General features: G+C 41.5%; 1 protein-coding gene across 5 annotated transcripts in view; it reads right to left on the reverse strand.

The window, feature by feature from the left end:
- ZFR (zinc finger RNA binding protein) overlaps positions 1-21,992 on the reverse strand; it is a 63,619-nt gene that overhangs the window by 16,973 nt on the left and 24,654 nt on the right. For 3 of the 5 annotated variants that reach the window (XR_016441171.1, XM_090037904.1, XM_090037902.1), the window contains 8 exons: positions 18,091-18,373; positions 14,029-14,173; positions 8,821-9,039; positions 5,971-6,218; positions 4,752-4,943; positions 1,563-1,863; positions 728-918; positions 148-267 (listed from right to left, as the gene is read on the reverse strand). Coding sequence is in view for 4 of the 5 variants with exons in the window: in XM_090037904.1 (XP_089894030.1) it covers positions 148-267; positions 728-918; positions 1,563-1,863; positions 4,752-4,943; positions 5,971-6,218; positions 8,821-9,039; positions 14,029-14,173; positions 18,091-18,373 (1,699 nt within the window). In the remaining variant the exon portion in view is untranslated. The remainder of the gene's footprint in view (positions 1-147; positions 268-727; positions 919-1,562; positions 1,864-4,751; positions 4,944-5,970; positions 6,219-8,820; positions 9,040-14,028; positions 14,174-18,090; positions 18,374-21,992) is intronic. The other 2 variants (XM_090037905.1, XM_090037903.1) reach the window with 1 other exon arrangement.

Below are 21,992 nucleotides of genomic sequence, written 5' to 3' on the forward strand. Positions count from 1 at the left end.
CAGGCTGAAGGACCTAGGCTACACTGCACTAGATTAACATCTCCAAACCTACCCTCTAGACTTGCCTTGAAACATTCTATGATCTGAACAAGGTACGAAAAGTAGTATCTAGTAAAGTTTAAAACAATATGCAGTATCAGTACTAACTTTATACTGAAGTCTGTGTCGCCTTCCTTTCAGATGCATCTCCTTGGCATTAGGATCATTAAAACTGCATTCACAAAGTTTGCAGTGGAAGCGGATCACTTTTCCTTCATCATTCCGCACCTTGAAAATAAAGTGGCATTAGCGCTTTGCTTTTTTAAAACAGAACGGAATTGCACAACTCAACACAAATATGAATTCAGGCCTACTAAAAATAGGCTAACACATTAGCACGTAATAAATTAAATAAATACCCCGTGGGCTTCACCATGCCATGTATTGAACCAACAGAAGAATGCCAAGATTTTGCCCCCAAAGTGTAGTCTTAAAAAACAGCTGTTAATGGATTCCTTATAATAAAAGGAATTAAAAAGCCAAGCCAAAAACAGTGAAAAGTCCAAATAAGACCCAAACCTTATGCATGCACTTCATGTTATCTACTACAAATAGTTCTCTTGATTTCAAAGTGATCAACTCTTAATGTGAATTTGCACTCTTAGCACGTGCAAGTCTTTGCAGGACCACAACCTTACTTATTATTAAATACATACTGGAAAAATAATACACATTTTCAAATTAATACCTCTTCCACATAGTCATGGCCCACAGGCTGAACATCACTCTGTAAAGCAGCAAGAGTTGTGGGTGTTACTGGTTCAGACGTTGCATCTGGTTTAACTTCTTGTGTCTGTACTGTAGCAACAGGAGTGGTCTTAACATTTTCAGCGGCTTTCATTTCATCCAGTTTGTTTGTTGTTTGTAGTTTATTACCACCTAACAATCAAAAGTTTAAAACAAATTGTTAATTGTTTTAAACTGTTAAAATGATGATACAATTACAAATATGTAATTTTATAATTACTTAAAAATGACTGAAACCCCTTGTAAATACTAGTAACCATAACATGTAATACAGTGAATTTTTTAGCTATAACCAGTGATAATGTTTTTCAGTGTAATAACATAGATATTAAACTCCTGTCAATTCAACTTTTCTCTCTCAGAAGAATAGACTTTGCAGTTTTGCACTATTGAGACTTTTATTAAATCCAGCTCAGTGCTTTGCTAGGAAGCAAGACTGAGGGCCAGAAAAAAAAAATCCAGATAAGCAATCCACTTTGTGTTGTCATAATTAGCCCACTGTGGGACTATAAAAAGAATCTGTATTGCATAGAGCAAAATAAAGTGGTCCAGAACGTCTAATATGTGCATTAAACATAACATTTAGCCCTCAGTGCTGCAAATGCTCATACATATAATTAATGCTTTCCACTACTAGTAGTCCTTAAAACCAATGTTGCTCCTATGCAAGAAGTTCAAACACATATTTGAGCATTTGTAGCCTTGAGTCCTTAAAAACCAGACAGACACATATTTAAAAGTCATATAATAGGTTAGGTTTCAAAATAAAGACTGACTTCTGTACTTGCCAACAAAGTTTATTTTCGGTGTAGATATTTTCTTTACAGCAATATTAGCAGCAACTGTAGATGTTTTGTTGTTGGATACTGTGTTAAGTGGTGTGTTTGTTGTGGGAGTAAGAATTTTCACTGCTGAAGATGCAACGGAGGAGTTCACAGTGTTGCTGCTAGTTGCAATATTTGAAGCGGAGGCAGCTGGTTTGGAAGCAGATGTGGATGCTGAAGAAGTAGCCTGGGTGACAACATTTGGTTCAGTTGAAGGAATGGGTTTGCCCAGTTTTGTGTGCAACTTAACCACCTAAGGAAGAAAAAACAGAGAGAATTTAATGAAAGGCTCTTTATGAAAAAACAATAACTGCTTGGTTTGTCCAAATAATAGGCTTCTTATGAATAAACAGTAACTGCTTGGTTTGCCTATTTACTGATTTAAAAAAAAAAGATGATCTGTAAGTGGGGGGGGGGGAAAATCAGAAATCATCCCAATTATTAGCTATGCAAAGAAACACAGATCTCCTCTATCCCAAGAAACACTTCATAGTTTGACAATTAGTAAAAATAGATATCCTACTGAGCCAAAAACCTGGACAAGCAAGCAACTTGAGATGGAACAATTATTTTTATTAACCTGCTGGTTGGGGAGACTATTAAACTTCTTTAACTTCAATAACAGATTAACATTTTGGAGAAAGAATGTCTTTACTGAAGTCTCAACAACCTGTCTTTTCATTCAGAGACTAAAATTTGATAATCTATACAAATCAAAAACCTTAACAGGCCCTTGAACAAAACCAGGAAGAGATCCAGTTGACATTTCTAATGTTATGTAATGTTAAAAACAAAACAAAATAAGGTATTTCAAGCCTCTCTTATATATTATGAAGTGCTGAAAAAGGGCAAAAGCAACCCATTTACCTTTAAGATACAGATATATTTCAGTTTTCTGACAGATAATTAATATCGCTTATAAATACTGACCTACTCCAGAACAACATGCATAGTCCGTAACAGTGAAGGATGCTATCAAGGAACCAAAAATGGGGGAGGATATAAAAACAGTGGAGTAATCTACTTTTGGCTGGTGATCTTGGGGATTACATATCACTGCCTTGTACCTCAGTTACCAAAGCTGAAAAATAGGCACAAAATTACTGACTGACTTTGAGAGGTATGGATGAAATAATATTACATAAAAGCTGAGTATTATTATTACATTTAAGTCACTGGTATGAATCTTGCCCCTCTGAGCACTGCCTGGCAGTACATCTGAAATCCAAATACTGCAAAAAGTACTATTTCAACACCAAATATTTTTCTAGTGCTCAAAAATGTGCAGGGTGCTTTGTAGAAGTCAGGGAGAAAGCATCTCTCTGAGATGTTTTCCCATAAGCGAAAAAACTTACCTTAGATCAGGGACTGGCAATGGCATGCAAGGCCATTTTCCTTGGTACGCCATGGCCAGCCCAGCTGCCAGACATGGAGCCCGGTGCAGCTGTTTGCAACCTGCCTGCTAGAGCTGCCCAGAGCCCGGGCTGGCTAGAAATACCTGTGCAGGGCTCTGGAGCCCAGTCATCAGCTCTGTGCCGGGAGTGGGGGAGAGACCGGGGTTGTGCTGCCTCAGGCCCCTCCCCCACTGCCCGCTCTGAGGTGCATGCACAGCGCAGCTGTTTGCAGCCTTCCGCCTGTGGCTGCCCAGAGCCTAGGAACCTTATTCCTGAATTTATTTGGTTGGTCCCAGTACCATAGCCTCTGGGCTTACAGCCATAAGGCTGGGGCAGGGGCATGGTTTCAAGATTTTGAGCAGCTTGGGCACTCCAGAGATCCAGATCTGGTCCCTCCAGAGAACCAGGGCATGATGGGAGCTGGATATGAGGTGATCTGGTCTCTGGACATAGTCTTTGGAAGGAACAGCTTCCCTCCTCCAGACCTGAGTTCTCAGAGACGCTGGGCAGAGCCACATGGCTGTTGCTCAAGGGACAATGAAGCCTGGGGCTGTTCCAGTCTCCTACTGGGACCCCAGACCAGTGGCTCCAGCTCTGCCACTGCCATCCTGCATGGCCATGGGCAAGTCCCCCATGCCTCTGTTTATTGCAGCTTAGAGTGAGGGTGGGATTTGGTCCCTGAGGCCAGGGTCTGGGGGGGGAGCTGGGGTAATACCCAGAAGCCCATGAAGAAGCTCTGGCTTACTGCCTCAATCCCTTCAGGGTGCAAAGACAGACTCCCCTGGCTCCAGCCCAGCTTTCCCCTCCCCTGCTGCACTGGCCTGACCTCAGACCAGTGCCCTGGACCCAGTGGGGTGTTACACATATGCAGCACTGTCAGTCCAGAGCCAGTCTGGTTTGCTGTCCTGGGGGAAAACACTCCTTGATGCCTTCCTACGCCTGCTGACTTGGCACCAAGGTGGAGGGACTGTGGTGGGGATGTACCATCGTGTGCTCTCCCAGCCTTTCTGGGGATAACAGTTTAGATGTCTTGAATGGTCCTGCCAGCTTAGGACCTTAGCTGTGTGGAGTGGGTGGGTCGCTGAGCTGATGGGGAGGCTCTGGGCTGTGGCCTTGGCCGGCCATGCTGCAGCCCAGGGGCTCTGGTGGGCTTGGGGCATTGCTGGGTCAGACTCTGGTGGCCCAGCAGTGCCCACGCATCTAGTTCTGTGTGCGCATCTGGTGGTGGTGGTGGTGGTGGTGGTGGTGGTGGTGAGTGGGTGGGTGGGTGCGTGCGTTTCTTTCTCTGCTCTTTTTCTTTCCATCTCTCTCCTTTTTTTTCTCCTTCCCGCTTTCTTTTTCTCTCTCTCTCTCCTCTTTCTCTTATTCTTTTTTTTTTCCCCCCCTTTGTCTCTCACTGCAACATGCGGGTAGGGAAGCAGTGGGGTGGAGGAAATGTGCATGGAGTCCTGCCATGTATCCCCCGCCCCGCCCCCCACCCATTTTGTTTTTCTGGCATGCCGGCACTCCGGTACCTGCCAAGGTAGGCATTGTGGTTTTTTCAGCACTCTGGTCAAAAAACGTTGCCTATCCCTGCCTTAGATCATTTTTGGCAGTCTTGCCAGGAGCAACAAGCATCCTGCAGCATTCTCCAGCTAATCTTTGTACTATGTATAATTTGTTTTGCATACTTTCTCCACCTATTTCAAGATAGGAATTAGAAAAAAAATCAGTATCCAGCTACTGAAGAACTTAAAAAAGCACTTACTTTCTGATGCTTGGCTCCACGAATATGGGCAGCATATGCATCTGCTCCTGTACAAGACACATCACAGAGCTCACAGCGCAACTGATTCTGTGTTCCACGAGCAGATGTGCTGCTGTTGCTGGTGTTCTGAGATGCTTTTAAGGCTGCTTCTTTCTTTTTGTGTTTCTGGCCTTCCAAGTGCTCTTTATAAGTCTGTTAAAATGTAGTTAAAATGTAAACAAATTCACCCTCTGAAAATTACCTCCATGATGCTCAGTCTCACAATGACAAGAGAATGTAAAATATGCAATAGTGTATAAATAAGGCATAATGATTGGTAACACTTAAACTTTGCTAGGGACAATGGTTTTCTACCCACAACAGTGACCTACTGTGCGAGACATGCACTGAGAAATGCACACTGCTTACAGGGACTGCAAAGCTCTTTTCCTTAGCGCACAAAGAATTTCACAGCTGACAAGAGACAGCCCAGGTATTAAGTATTGGTTAATGAAAAGTAATCGATACTAACACGGCAAACCTAGCAGTCTAATACAATAGGGTATAGCTCATCTGAAAGTTTCTTGTGCAATCTGAAATCGTCATGCATCTTGGGGGGGGAGAGGCTGGGGCTTTGAATCCAAGTCCTAAACACTCTAAAGAATTCTGCAGTTTGGAAGGAGGCACCGCAGAAAAAAATTAAGCATGAAATACAATGTTTTAAAACAAGGGTGGCCCCTGTAAAAAAACAGTAGTCAGCTGGGTGTCATAAAAAAAAAAAATTGTTCTGACCAGGTGTCTAAACACAGTCTTGTTCATTACTCTGAAGACACTAATTGTTTTCCTTCCAGTTATTTCAAAATTAGGCTGGTGTTCTTGAAGGAAAATCACAATACAGTATATTTTTCCAAGGAGAGATTTCCTACAGGCTAAATTCACAAAGTTTATGAGCCTATGGTTTTAAGAAAGGAACTCCAGAGTCAACTGAACAGCAATTCAAACACAAAATCTAAATTTTTGGGGGATGTAATGTAACACAGAGTATAAACATGAGCTGTACACCTTTCTAACTTCAAAATAGCAACCATTCGTTTTCATACCAATACGTTTTCACTGAATTAGTCTCTTGACAGAAGTATTTAAGCAATTTTCAAAATCCACCACTGATCATAAATATTGCCTTCTACTAAGTATGTGAAATGATACATCTGTGTAGAGGAATGTCACGTAATATGGGTACCTGTGGTCCAGCACAGCTGATCTTACAGACATCACAATAGTGGATCTGGGGTGGCTTGGGAGGCTGTTTTGGTTTCAATTGCTTATTTTGGAATGGTGCCTTTTTAGTAAAGGTGGTCCCTGTCCAGGCGGCTGTTGCAGCAGCAGCTGCTGCTGCCGCTGCCGCCTGTTTCTGTTGTTGCTGCTGCTGCTGATAATAGGATGATGCAGCTGAATATACTGCAGCTTCATAGCCAGAATAAGAGGTACCTCAAAGATTAAAATAAAATAAACATTACATAATTATACATTGCATAACAGTCATACATGCTAGTTCCAAGGACACTCCATGGCATTTAACTATCCCTTTAAAGATGTATTTTGAGATCTAGACATCTTGATCCCTTGGATGCCCTTTGATACATGTGGCCCGTATCATAATTTAAACTGCATTTTTCTTGACTACTTATGATACAGAAACAATCCTTGGTACAGATGGGACACTATGCTTTACCTCACATGCTTCTTTATAGTCATACATATTTAAGTATGCTATAATCTTTTATGCTATTAGAGGGATCAACACAACCATTTAAAAACAGTAAAAGCTCCTGGCACATTTAGTGGATCTGGGTGCAGTATATCAAAGATCTTATTAAAAAAAAAACAACACAGGAAGTAAGCCAAGGGTGGGCAAAATATGGCCTGTGGGGCCCCTAAAAATTTTAGAAAATTAATATTGATCTGCTCTTGTTTCCTGTCAAAAATGACAGGAATCAGGGACAGTAGGACCCAGGGGAAGCCCGGCAGGCTCCTGCAACAGCAGGGCCCACCCAGCTCTGCCTGAAGCCCCAGCAGGCGCTTCTGGCCTGGGACCACGTGGCTGCCCTGGCACTGGAACCTCAGGTAAGGTGGCAGGGAGGGCAGGGAAGGAGCCTGGAAAAAGGCAACCTGGGAAGAAGCAACCCAGGAAAAAGCTGAATGTGGGGAAAAGCAGCCCCTCGCCCGCCCAATGGCCTGTGCTCCCTGCTGCAGCTGCTTGCAGCCCACACAGGGCTGTTCTGAGCAGGCACAGGCAGCCCCACACAGGCTGTGAGCGGCTGTAGCATGGAGCACCAGCCACGGGGTTGGGTAGGGGCTGCTTTTTCCCTCTGCACTCAGCATCAGCTTGTAACCTGCCCCCGCTGCCAGCTTGGGCCCCATACAAGCTCTGGGCTCGCCCCTTGGGGCTGCACATGGCAGCAGCAGCTGCAGCCCCACCACTTACCACGCCAGACCGCGTTTGCTGCTGCCCACCCAGAGCTTGTGCGTTGGGCAAACATTGCCCGGCGATGGAAGCGGGGGGGGCGGCGCCACAGCTGCAGCCGCTGTGGCACAGGGCCGACGAGTGAGCCCAGAGTCGCACAGGGCACAAGCTGGCAGTGGGGCCCGGTTACAAGCTGGTGCTGAGTGGGGGGGGTGGGGGGAAGCGGCCCCTCGCCCACCCTGTGCTGCAGCCACTCAGCCTGTGTGGAGCTGCCTGTGCCTGCTCAGGACAGACCCAGGGCTGTGCTGCCCCCAGCATGTACCATGGAGCTGGGGGGCACTAAAAGTGAGCGGGTACAGAGGCACGGGGCCCACATCTGTGTCCCACGGCCAGCGCCAGCAGGGCCCAGAGCAGGGCAGCAGGGACACAGGGTCCTGGCCGGCAGGGGCTCTATGGAGCCGAGGCAGCTCCCTCCTCTCCCTGCTGGTGCAGCCCAGCCTGGCTCTACAGACCCCTGTTAGCCTGTGCCCTACTCTGGGCCCCACTGGTGCTGGCCCTGGGACATTGGTCCCACAATGGTGATCAGGGGGCAGGGCTCCCACGCAGCCCTTGACAGCTTGCCAAAACTGGGTAAGTGGCCCTTTGCCTGAAAAAACTGCCTGCTCCTGTAATGGAGTAATCAGTTTTTCAAACCCAGATTTATGAACTTGTACCAAATAACTGTGCAAGTTCCAAGATGGAAAGGAAGAAATGGACACTTTTTTGGGAAAAAATATTAGGTTTTGATAATCCTAGATTTGTAGATATTTAAGTCCTAGAATTGTAGCTATTTAAAGTACTCTGGAATAAACAAACAGCTGGTCTGCTTAGATCTCTACATGTCTTATCTGCGTACCCCTTGATTTCTAGCACTTAAGTTGAGCAAATCAAGAAAACTGGACTTCCGTACTTTTGAGCCACTTTTCCCATAAACTTTCTACATCTAGTGGATCAACAATTTTACTACTCTGATCAGGTTCTTCCTGTTTTAAGGAAGTCTTTTATAATCCCTTTTTAAACAGAAAACAAAAGCAAAGAATTCAAGGCAGCTACAATTTGCCAGTTGTCTACTATTTGGCCATAAAGCTAAAGAGGACTTTTCCCACCCAGAATCAAGACTTGAATTGGCTGCGTTTGAAGGAAAAATTTTTTTTTAAACCAACCAATTTGCAGCTTTAGATGGGAACAATCCACAGTCTTCAAGGTGACCCTGGAGTGCTCCCTTTCTACCCTTCACAACTGACGATACCTGACAGAACTTATCTGAATATTTGTCTCTGCCTTTCCCCTCCTCCATCCCCAGTTCTGGTTTCTGCTCCCCTTCTTTCCTGGACCACCATCAAGAACTTTACAAATTGCACTGAAAAATCCAATTTTCATATGTATGCAGCAAAACACAAGCACATAAAATGCATTTTCCCACCAACGCTGAAATGTGTCAATAAAATGATCTTATTGGCTGGATGTTTCTTGCTGCTTTGCAACATTATTAGGTACAAACTTAAACACCCAAATTTTAGAACAGCAAACGCCTACCCCCACAACAAATTACAAAATGTATAACAACGTATCATGCAAAGTTCTTACCAGAATAAGTAACTGCTGTTGTACTGTATGTAGCACTTTGAGTATAGGATGGAACAACAGTAGCTGCAGCTGCCACTGGTTGCACAGTGGAAGATACTGGATATATAGAGAATGTAGTTGTAGCTGGACTTGGGGTGGCTGGTTTTATGGCTGTCACTTGTCGAGTTTGCTGTGCTTGAGTATACTGAGTAGCTCCTTGACTATATCCTGCTTTTGGAGCTAGGATTGAAAATTAGAAATGTACACATATTTACAGTTTGACATAGGTGAACTGCCAAAAACGCTAAAAGATGGCACTTTATCATATATCAGTAATTAAGCTGATAACAAATTAAGATAAATCATACTTACCAGAGAGAATATTGTTTTAATAAGATGAACACAACCCAAAACACACCCATGTCACTCTTTTCACCCTTAAAAGTTTGGGGGTTTTTTTGTTTTTTTACACACAATGATGACAAACAGATGGAGGTATAATCATTGCTTCCAGTTAGTAGCTCAATAATTTATAACAACTCAGAGGTGTTTTTCAGAGATTTTTTTTGGATTTACATGTTCTTTGGCTATTGCTAAAAGTGAAAGCCAAGCCACAGACAGTATATTAATTCTAGGAATATCATGTTTCATACAAAGAAGACTACCAACAAGTGCAGACCCTTGGAAGTCTACACACTCACCAGCTAACCACTAACAGCATAGAATATTATTTCCTATAAAACACCTGTTCAGTTCCTATATTAACTTGACTACAGGAACAGTGATTTCTCTACTTTTACACTGTGTAAGACATATGACATATCACAGGAGCAAAGATTCAGTCATACATGATTTTTTTCTTGATCTTGTTTAAAAAAAAGTTTGCTGACCATGAAGACTAAACTTGCTTCTTTTAGTTCTCCATCAGTGTTACTTCCTATAAACCTATGAGATGCATCATAGGGAATAATCCTAATGCTTGTACTTTACTCCTTCTTCAAGCAGAGATGGACATAGTTTCACTTACTCTCTGGCAAAACATAGACCCTACATTTAGCTCCCAAACCATGAGTGCTCTCTATGTTATAATGGGTTAGGCATCTATTAATAATGTACCTCTATACTTTACAAAAGCTATTTTAGAACAACACCCATCATTCTCTGGTCTCTTTTCCATGGTCTTGGATATTCTTAAGCAACCTGCTCATCCTATTGATTCTTACACAACTTCTACCATCTCAAACTTGCCTTTTATTTTCCATTGACACCAACACCGGTTTTAAAGCAGGTTTTAAGAGTTTTTAAATCCCTCAGTGGTCAGAATGGCTGAACACCAATTTGTACAGTTTAATGAAAAAACAGAAACCAAACAAAACCTTTATTCAAAACCCTGTTCCAAACCAAGCCTAACTGCTTTCTGCAACTGCCAACTAATGCTTACTTGAACTTAGTTCAGCAACATACTTGAATATTTTTAAATTTATACATAAGTAGTTATTTGTAGCCACTTAAAATGGAAAGAGGCTGCTGCTGCTGCTGCTCTGGAGCATATAGCAGCTGATATGCTGAGAGTATTATATCTGTATCTGTGGAGATCCAAGGGAGCTACATCACCCTAACTTTGATCTTAGATTAAGCACTCTTCAAGTTGGAGTGGTTTTGCTACGTTTATATCATTACAGAACCATGCAGCTATAACAGCCATGTTATAAAAGCTTATACTTGTATCCTTTACCCGCGACACAATTGTTAGCTCTCTATGCCTATATTAAAGGCATCTTTGGTCACAGACTTACTAACTTACCGAGGAGAGTTTTAAATCAGAACTGATATGGACCAATAACAAATGCACACTGAACTGACCTAAAAAATATGGCAGGGGGCAAGGGCAGCAGGACATTAGGTAATTATAATAGGTATACAAGAAGGACAAATTGGAAAGCACTAGGTCAGTCTTCTGAACAGATTAGATGGTTATGTTGATGCAAGCAGCACAGGAAATGAACAGGAGGAACTAGAAGTCTCACTGTATAACAACAATTGTGATTTAATTGGCATAACAGACTTTGTGAGATAATGCACATGACTGAGATAGAAGAGTACCACCTGTTCAGGAAGAACAGGCAGAGAGGAAGTAGCAAGGATGTATATACTCTCCCAAGTATTAGGAGACCTGTTGAAAGTCTCTGAATACAGATGAAAAGGGACAAGAAAAAGGTAGTATTACAGTAGTATTCTGCTACAGACCATAAAAATGAAAGATTGACAGGATATAGCTTCTTTTGATCAACTAACAGAAACATCCAAAAATCAGGACTTTATAGGCAAGGGGGCACTTTACCTAAAAAGATATTCTTGAAGAAGCAATTAAACAGTACAAACTGTCCAACAAGATGGGAAAAACAGCAACTGGAGGGGAGGATCTACCTGAGAATGTGAAAATGAAAGGCAACATGTAGGATACTGATCATAAAATGACAGAAGTTAATGGTTCTTAGAAAGGGAAGGAGGAAGACGAGCAAGCACAAAGATAACTGATTTCAAGAACGCTGATTTCCATAAACCAGCAAGAACTAGAAGGTAAAATGCTCTGAGAAGCAAGGCTCATGGGAAAAGGCATAAAGTGGTAGTCTCTTAAAGAAGCAGCTTTAAGGATACAAAGAAAAACTATTGTAAGGTCAAGAAAAGATATGGCATGTAGTGAAACCAACCTGGCTAAATCATGGGCTCATCAGTGACCTGAAACACTGAAGGCATAATTGTACAAAACGCAGGTCAAAAGACTAAGCATGAGTAAAACTAGCATGAACATAGAGCAGTGATTCTCAACCAGAGTGCTGCAACACCCTGGGGTGCTTTGAGATCCTTTCAAAGATGCTGCAGCTTGTCTATTCAATGTTATCAGGCTTACGAGTGCAAATACGATAGACTCAGATTTTAAATAAGAATCCATAGTGGTAGAAACATTCTGACCTGTTGTGCTCTTTCCAAGTTCTTTGCAAGAGAAGTGCTCTACTGTTTTTCTGTAGTCCACAAACGAGTGAAAACTAAGAGCTGACATTTTCTGAGGGGTGCCCCAAGTCTAAAAAGGTTGAGGACCACTGACATAGAGAGAGAAAACAGAAAGACAAAGGCACAAAATATGACAACTAGCAAATTATATAAAAAGTAACAAGAAAGCATCCTACAACAGTGTATTAGTAGTAAGAGGAAGATGAAATAAAAGGTCAGTTCACTGTTCACTGGGAGGGAAAGCTAACATGACAACATGAAACTCATATTTTAAAAATGCCCATATACTTCAATATTCACTAAAAAATGTTAACTGTGACCAGGAAGCCAACAAAATAAGCAACAGCAATAGAGAGGTAAGACCTCACTGAGAAAAGGAAAAGAACAGATTAGGGCAGTGGTTCTCAACCTTTTTAGACTCAAGGCACCCCTCAGAAAAGGCCAGTCCTAAGCTTTCACTTCTTTTTAACTACGGAAAAACAACAGAGCAATTCTTGTTACAAAGAACGCAGAAATGCCACAACAGGTTTTTGACACTAAAGATTCCTACTTGAAATCTCTAGGTTTATCTTGTGATTTATGCATAGGTGTTTGCCAATACTGCAATACCTCCTTAAAAAAATCTCAAGGTACCCCAGGGTTGCATGGCACCCTGGTTGAGAACCACCAAGTTAGAGAGTACTTAGTTAAGTTACTCATTTTCAAATCAGCTCTACCTAAAGAAATATACTTCTGAGTACTTAAAAAAGTGGCTGAAATAATCTCAGAGTTGCTAGTGATTACTTATGAGAATGTCTGGAGGGTGGACTGAGTGTCTGAAGAATGAAAAAGAACAAGCATAGTGTTTATTTTTAAAAATGAAGGACAAAAATCGGACAAGTCAGACTAGAAAGATACTGGAGCAAATAAATGTAAGAACCTAGAAGATAACAAGGTGATAAATGCAGGTTCCCAAATCACTGGGGAAAAAAACACGGCACTCAAAGAAATAGGTTACAACAGTTCACTACAAAACAAGAAGAATAGATCCTTTGGGGCTCTGTAGAGGTCTGTTCCAAGTCCAAGTACTAGGTTAGTATTTTCATTATTACTTGTTTGATGGAATAGAGAGCTTATGTCTTAAAACTGCAGATGATACAAGCTGGGAGAGATTGTAAGCACTTTGGAAAACAGGATTAGAATTCAAAAGGATCTTGAAAAACTGGAAATATGAGGCAAAATAAATAGAATGCAACTGAATATGGACAGTGCACCAAGGCAGAAATAACCAAATGCACACATACAAAATGGGGAATGAGTATTCAGACAGAAGTTTTGCAGAAAAGATCTGGAAATTGTAGTGGATCACATATAGAATGAGTTTCAATGCCATAATGTTGGAAAATAGCAATTATCATGTTGGCATGTACTAACAGCAGCGTGGTATTTAAGATGTATGAAATAATTCTTCTACTGGACTTCAAACACCTCAGCTAGAGTGCTCTGTCCGGTTTTGGGCCCCACACTTCAAGAAAGATATGGATCAACTGGAGAAAATCTGATGGAGAACATAAAAAATGATCAGGGGTCTAGAAAATATAACCTAAAAGGAAAGATGGAAATAATTTTATTTCATCTGAAGAAGAGAAGATTGAGTCAGAAAGGTAAAAGTTAATTGCAGAGAAGTATGGAACAATTTGTTCTCCATGTCCACCGAGGACAGAAGTAGTGACACACACAAATTGCAGCAAGGCAGATTCCAGGCAGACTTAAAGAAAAAGTTATCTAACCATATAGTTAAGCACTAAAATACATTACTAAGGGGGTCTGTGGAAGCTCCATCATTGGAGGTTTTTAAGAGCATGTTAGGCAAACATTTGAAGGTGTGCTTTAGCTCTATTTCATCCTATTGGGGAGCAGTGGGATGGACTAGGTAACTTCTCAAGGTCCTTTCCAGCTTTATTTCCTATGACTCTTAATACTTTGGATGTATTTTATAACATAATATTTCAAAACTCCAAGATAATGTCTTTATCCAAGGTCTAATGCCTAGAATTTAAGTAAATAGTGGGAACAAAATTCCATACAGTCAGATGCATAAGTGTTATAATAATTAATCCAGAAACGTAAGAAGAAACATGGAATCTTCTAAGATACACAAAGAAGTCTTTTTATAAACTTATGAAGCAGCACACTGTTTTGCACTGACCAAAAAGGAATTTCAAGCATGCCACCCACCTGTCTGGTAGTACGATTCGGCTACGGAAGGCTGAGGCTGGGCAGCAGCAGCCACTGCAGCTGCAGTTGCTGTTGGTTGTTGATAGTACTGCTTGCTGTCATAAGCTACAGCTGGGGCAGTAGATCTGACATACGAGTAGGAGTCCTTAAAAAGCATGCAAAAAAAAAAAGGAAAGAAGAAAGGATCTGAGTTTTCCCTTCAATATGTTTGGTATTAAGGATAATAAGCACTAGTAGCAGCCAGAGAGTGAAGGTTTTGTATAGTTTACTGAACCAGAACAAGCACCATATTTTTCCTGCATACCACATGCCCCCAAACAAAGATACACTTTGTTTTTGAAAGGCAGAATGAAGCCAGCAGCACCCACTGAATCAGCCAAGGGCCCATCCCGCTTAAGAAGGACACAGTAGTTTTGCTCTAACAGGATCATGCCAACAGCTAATTCAACAAGTACTGCTAGCTGCCTACCCCGCTGACAAAGAGATGAAAGGCCAGGTAGTTCGACTCAACCAGTGGCACCTGCGAAGTCAGCTAAAGGCCCAATCCTGATGAAGCCAAACTGCTTGACCCCTCTTCTCAAGCCACAGGGGCTCTCAGCTAACTCATCAGGCACTCCCACCCCCTGCATTTCCTCATTCAAGGTTCATCCCAATTACCAGCAGCTAACTGAACATTGTATATTGTATATAAGTAAATATGATAATTTGGTTAAATATCTGGATGACTGCAACACTGAATAAGTATGATTTAATTTAAAAAAAAGAATCAATTTAGATACTTACAATGATTGCTTATTAAAGTTGCTTTTAACAACTTGCAGACCCAATATAGCCGTTTAGCTCCTACATTTCAGGTAATTCTAATTTTTTAAATATTATTTCCATTAGGAAAAAACAATTTTACCAGACAATTGCAATACTGAATGAACACCGCATGAGATGAGAAGCCCTATGCAATTTTGAGGAAAAAAACCCCCAAGCCTCCACAAAACATACCTCTACAAAATACAAATGCCATTGGAAACTCCTAATGTTAATGTTATAAGAGAGAAAAAAATCCCACCAATAATTTAACACTTTTTCCCTTTACATACAAATTTGTAGAGGGAAATATTAGTAGAACCTTTTAAGTACTTCTGTTTTATGGTGAATTCATAATTCTATAATTTATAAAATGTTCTACCTCCCCCATTTTAAGCTTTAGAAGATACTATCAAGGTAACATTTCCTTCCCTAGCAATTTTGGCAACATTTTTCTTTTCTGTTTTTTTCTAGGGCTCCTTTTGTTCCATTTTCTGCATCAACATTTAGTACAATGCGTGCACACGTCTTATAATTAGTACTTTAAGTGGCTAATTGCCACTGCAGAGCTTGCTTTCAGGATTCTGAAACATTTGATAGCAAATACCCAGCTCCTATACAGTGTATATATAATAAAATCTAGAAGACTCCTCTCTCCAAGATATCTTTAAAAGACCTAAAATATTAAGTTAAAATGTGACCCTTAAAGGGTATTTTGCAATTTATTTTCCTTTAGCAATAAAGGAAAAAATATTAATTGAGAGTAATATCTACAACGCAGTATTTACTTGCATCTAAGATGACACAGCAATAATTAGATTCCGCCCAAAAAGATTTTGGTTTGATATTACTTTTATAAATAGACCTACTGACAAAATTTATGCAAAACAGAAATACCAGTCAGTCATAAATTCAACATTCGCTTCAATTCAATTAAAACATTAACATAACTTGATCAATATTAGGTTTTGCCAAGAACCTAGTAAGTACCAGTCCTTTCTTAAATCCTACAACTTCGGACTGGTCACTTCCACTTTCATACTTTTCACTGTTCTCATCTTCCCACAAAAGTCTTCAGTTCCATCCACTTCTTGATGCCTTTAATAATGGATTCTGAAGATATCATTCCCTAAGAAGTCAGAATCCACTGGCAAAGCAGTATCGTGGTTGGCTTCTTAATCTTTCCACCAGGTGTGCGGTTGGTTCCCTGCCAAGAGCCAGTCTAAGTACTGTCATTATAAATGGTCCTAAAAGGGCTTATTTACTATGACATCCAGTACTTAAAGTTGAGATGTCACACCAGCATGTATGACAACAAGATCACAATTCACTGTCCAAATGTTTCTTTTCACATATGATATTAAATGCCCTCTGAATTAATCTAACACTAACATTCCTCTTTTCTTTAGCAGTGTTCCAGGCCTTCATTTCCACACATCTTAACTAGTCTTTCATCATCAATGCACTTGACATCCTCCTTGTTCCTGGCATTTAACTATTCCTGGTGGCAACTTTTATTTTGGCAGAGTTTTGCATTTCAAAATCACATATGGTAGCAATTTTCTCTCATCTCCCAATACTGCTAACATCACTGTAATTCATGACTTTTCATTTTTTGTATTTCTCATAATTATGCATTTTGTGCCTCTCTCAATGGTGATATTGCTTGGCATGTCAAAACTGACTGGAGCTTCATTAGCATTACCAATCTAACCCAGCAGATAAATCATGGGCTCGCCTCATTTCTTGCCGCTATTGCTGTGAGCCTTGACATATGCTGGATCCCTTGCTGCTGCTCCTGACTGCCACCTGGAACTTCACCATGCATTGGATCCCTCACCACATCCTGAGCATGTGGTCCCTTGTCCCTGCAGTCAGGTCCCTCTGCAATACACAGGGTGCCTAGTTAGCTCCCAGGAGTTCCTCCTTCCTGAGTGCTGGACAGCCATTGCAGAGTCCCTCCCTCTTGTGTGCTGGCCGAGGTCCCCCCTGCATGTGCTGGTCAGCCACTGTGGGGGTCCCTCCCTGCTGTGTGCCTGGTAAGCCTCTCCAACAGCATGCTGGGTGCCTGGCAAGAAGGTGATCAGGTTGCTTCCTGCTGTTGCCTGGCTGGCAGGAGCAGAGGAAACTCAGCATGTGCTGGCTAGGCTCTCCTTGCATGCAACTCGAAATGACCTGGCAGGTGCTAGCCAAGCACCATCTCTACAGTGTGTGGGGTTTCTGGCTAGCACATGCTGAATCACTTTGAGCTACTGCCCTAGCGGCGGGTGCTGGAGCAACTCATCACATGCTGGCAGCCTAGCTATGTCCCTTGCTGTGTATCAGGTTGGTCCAGCACCCACTGCTGGGGCAGTAGCTCAGAGGAAGTGAAGGGCCATTTTGAGGAAATGGGGTCATAAACAGGGTCACTCTGAGGACAAGTTTCAGAAGCAGGGCCCTACATGATGAGGGGAGCTTAGACGCCCTCTGCTGGCTGATCATGTGCATTTTTTGGTTAAGTAAGTCATATGTGATCCTAAGTTGAGGCTTGATTTTCGTTGTGTTAAATGGGGGAAAAAAAACTAGTAAATACGGTATTTACCTCTCATAACTCCAGTAAAGAGAGGAATCAGTTCAAAATAACCATACACCAGACTAGGGAAAATCTCCCAGTGATGTAAACAGAAGTTGGATTAGGCCTTAACACCACAAAAAAGTACAATTTGCTGACTGGGATCAGGCTCCCCCCTCTACCCGCAATATGGCATGATGCAATTTAATGCACAATCCAATAATCGTACCTCCTGCCATGCGCATGTTGATTGTGCATTAGATCCCATTGTGCCTTTACCTGCATATGTAGAGGGGATTTTAGGTGTCAGATTAATGGTTCTAGACAGTGAAATCCTGTATCCCCAAAGTCAACACAACAGTGCTACTTGTGCTGTAAATCTTTTCAGTTACACAGTTTATGTTCTTCAACCCTTACCTGAAAAACAGCACAGACCAGCCTCCAATCTGACTGTTTGCATCTGTAGCAGATATTAAAGACTACCAAAACAGCTGGTAGCTTATGAGATTCAGAAAGTTATTCAATTATCTCAATCCGATTATATCAAATTAATTTTGCACATAAAGTTTTAGCCACCCAGGAGTGCTAAACTGGGCTCTGCAGAAGTGTAAGAATATAGATCTTATTACCAGTTCCTTTCAGCCATCCAGTTTCCCTCCCCTTTTGTTATTCTATATGAACTTTGGCAATTTTTGCTTAAGGACACTTACCTGGTAGTTTTGTGTAGTGACTGGAGGTGGTGGTGGTGGAGCTTCTTGTTGCCTCTGGGTATAACCATAATCTGTTGCTGTGTGTGCCGTAGGGTAACCTCCATAGGCAGCAGCTGTTGCAGCAGCTGCAACAGCTACTGGAGCAGGCCTCGCTACAGCAACTGTTGCTGCTGCTGGAGCATAGGCAGCAGTAACTGTGTGTGCAGCTACTGGAGCCTGATGAACAGTGTAGCTAGCAACTGTAGTTGGATGGGAATAGGCTACACCCGAAGCTGGCTGCTGGCTGTATTTGAAAAAGATAATAAAGTATTACTGTCAAGCAAGGAGACCATCATATTCATATGCTAAACTTATTTTTTTGCAGCTTTAATTGTTTAACATCACTGCACACTAACAAGTGTCACACTATTTCAAAATGATTGCGGCTGAAGCATATATTAACTGGGCATCAGTTTTCTTTTTGGCAGTGGCACAGAAGTAAAGGGCACAAATAAGTCAGGTTTTGCATGAATTGGAAGTTGTAAACACTTCAGTGGTTCTTTGCCATAAACTCCCAGGCTGAAAAAAACCTACTATTTCTCTGTGAAAGCTTGTTATTAATCTGTTTCCAGCCGGCATGGAATTTAAGCAAAGCATATGATTCCCATTAATGCTAGTGGGGAGCCACACAACAATTTCCTTTTCTAAAAAGATCATCTGAAAGGGGACTGTTGACTGTAACAGAGCTATCAAGAAACTTGACTTTTCAGATGTTTCACTGAAAATCAGTATAAAAATTCTTTTGCTCAGGGCAGAGACTTAATGAAGGAGTTCTACCAAATGCTGGATATGGGAAAGGTCGGCCACTGTATCTATGGGAAACTGCTCCCACCCGCCAGCATTCCAGATGCAGCATCAAAAGAACTTGCCACCAAATCAAGCATACCAGAAAAGTGAGTGGGGAGATTACGTTGGGACTTTGCCAACCTTCTGCACATACTGCATGCCTTATCTGTTCTCTAAAAATTTGTAGCAGAAGCATGAAGGGGCATATGGGTAAGGATTAATTAAAGAGGAGCAGATATTAACAGTGTAATTAAAAATTGGGTTGTCTCAGAAGCTGCAGTCATTACTTGAAAAATAAAAACTAATAAATCTCAACTAACGTCTTTTGATTTGTAATATTACACATACAGAATATTCAAAAGTTTAGATAATTTAGATTAAACTAATACATACTACAAAAAAGCCAGCATACATTACATAGAAATGGGGGTTAAGTGAAAACTAGGAACTTCCATAAGAAAAAAAAAAATCTGAGGACCAGCCTGATTTTTAGCCAATATTAAACACTTGTACAATGTTTCACAATTTAAAAGCAGTACAAAAAATTAACTAACACTCCCATTATCTGGGTCACAGAGTTATTATCTCCTTTCTACTGATGGAAAACCAAGTAGAACAATTACTTGCCCAACAAAGTACACTGAGTCCATGACAGAGCTCAGATTATGATGTGCAATTTTGCTTTGGAGTTAGTTCTGGGGGAATGGGCATTAGCAATACCTGTCTGAAGTTTCTAATACTCAGTGTGGTGCTAATTGCCATAGACCAGGGGTTTTTAACCTTTTTGGATTAGTGTACTCCTGATGGCTGGATGCAGGGGTGGGGGGGGGAGGGAGGCAGGCGCCATAGCTGTATGCGGAGTGGCAGCAGCAAGCTTCCCCTGTTCCCCACGTCCAGCCAGGTGGGTGGTGCCTACGTGGCAGTGTGGGATGGTGGGGTGGCGGTGCTCCATCTCTGCCCACCCACACATACCCCCTAGGGCCTTCTCAAATACCCCTGGGGGTATGCATACCCCTGGCTGACAACCCCTCCCATAGACGAATGGCTTCCAAACTCCAGTGGCCCACAAGCAACAATACTGACAGAGTAACCACCTATGGGCAACTGTATACTTTGATCTCCTTTTCAAGGGGCTTAAAGATTTAGATTTCCTGGGACCGAGACAAAGGCAACACGTTGACTATTTGCCACCGTAAGTGGGCAAGCTGCCTCTTTACTGCTTACAGTTATTGTCATAACTGTAAGCTTCAATAACACATTGATCTTTATATTTGGCAAAAATGTTGCATGACTTTGTCATTTTAATAATGTCAAAACAGCACTAGTATATTAAAAAGGCACCCCTATCAACAGAAATGTACAAGCTGCTTGCAGATGTAAGAAAAAAAAAACAAAGCTGTGCTCTACCAAAAGTAACAGTAGATACTCTGCAGCATCTGTAGAGATTCAATCAGCTATTAGATAAAGGGACAAAAAAGCCCCACTAGAGTATCTAATCTATATAGACATCAGGAGAGTCAGGTCCGATTAAAGTGCTGCTTCTTCTGGGCATGTTCTGGGTGAGGCACAGGAGCATGTCAAGTTTATAGTGCCATCTTTTTTTTTTTTGTGCGTGTTACGATCTGCAAGTAGCCACAATGAAAATCCTACCATTCTAGGAAAGTCAAATAAAAATAACAATATTTAAAAAAGCAGAATTTTTAATATTCACTTTAAGAATGTTTTAAAATAAACTAAGGTCCATTAAAATATTTTTAAATGCCAGAACTATATTTAAAAAAAAATACATATCTTTAAATATAGACAGTTGAATGTCACAGAATTTTACAATATGATACAGAAGTCATATTAAACCATACTGCCTCAAAAAAACACTCAAATCAGGAGCATCTAAACAGGGAAATATAGAGTTAACTAACAATTACCATGTAAAGTAATTTAGGCCAAGAAAAGTGAATAACTGGAAAGAATGAATAAATCTTTTTTACCAAGTGAACTCAAAGCAAAAACTACAATGCCCAGACAAAGAAGGTATAGAGAAAAAGGAGGAAAAGGCATATGATAATGTAATCAAGAAAGTAGAAAGTACCAGTGTTAACTTCTTCACAGCCATTCAGATTTGTTGTCCCTGAATACAGCACTAGATCTTTAGTCAGATAAACTGATTAGCAAAGAGGCAAACTGCAACTAACATCCAAGCATCTTTGTATTACATATAATCCATTCTATTAAACTAAAAGCACTTCAAGGTAATATTTTGTTTGTATAGATTTCAGGGGACACATAGGAAGTTTAAGAGAAGAATTGGATGAAGATCCTATTGGTGTTGCAGAATTTTAAACTTGATCCTTAGCAAAATGAAACTTTTCAATGAGAATAAGATACAGTCCTTTTAATAGCTCCAGCAAGTTTAAATTTCTGAAAGTTCTTTCCCTTATCTTACCAGCATTCTCCAATGCATCCCCAGATAACTTCATTTAGTCACTAAGACCTAGAAGGACAAAGGGACTAAAGATTCAGTAATGCCAAGCCTAATTTTTAGGCATTTGGTCCCCACAATGGAATCCACTGTCCCGAGTTAGATGCTTCAGTGTAAGTGGTTTACTTGCCTCTTTTGGAAATGGACAACTGGCTCTAATGCTAGTCTCAGCCCTAATCTTTTGTATAAAAGGCTAGGGTTGAAGCTTCTGCAGAGTAACTAGTAGATGAGGGGCTAGGTTTTCTCCTCAGCCTGAAGAAACTCCTTCCCCTGCCATGGGAAGGCCATAAACACTAGGCCAGGGGTTCTCAACCGGGGGTACGCGTATTCCTGGGGGTACTTGGGAAGGCCACAGGGGGTATATGGTGGCAGCGTGGAGAAGTGGGGATACTTGGAAAGTGGTGGTGCTGGGGGGGGGGGGCCGCCACCACCATCCATTACTCTGTGTTGCTGCTGCACGCCACTTCCCTGTGCCCAAGTAGCCCCGTTCTCTGTGCTGCTGGCTTTGCATCTGGCCAGGAGCGGGTGGGTTGCTGACAGCTGGCTGGATATGAAGCCAAAGAGCTGGGGTACATGGGAAGTGGCAGCACAGGGGGGT

The sequence above is a fragment of the Crocodylus siamensis genome, chromosome 3, assembly GCF_052110815.1.
Source record: "Crocodylus siamensis isolate JL-2025a chromosome 3, ASM5211081v1, whole genome shotgun sequence".
NCBI classification, from domain to species: Eukaryota; Metazoa; Chordata; order Crocodylia; family Crocodylidae; genus Crocodylus; species Crocodylus siamensis.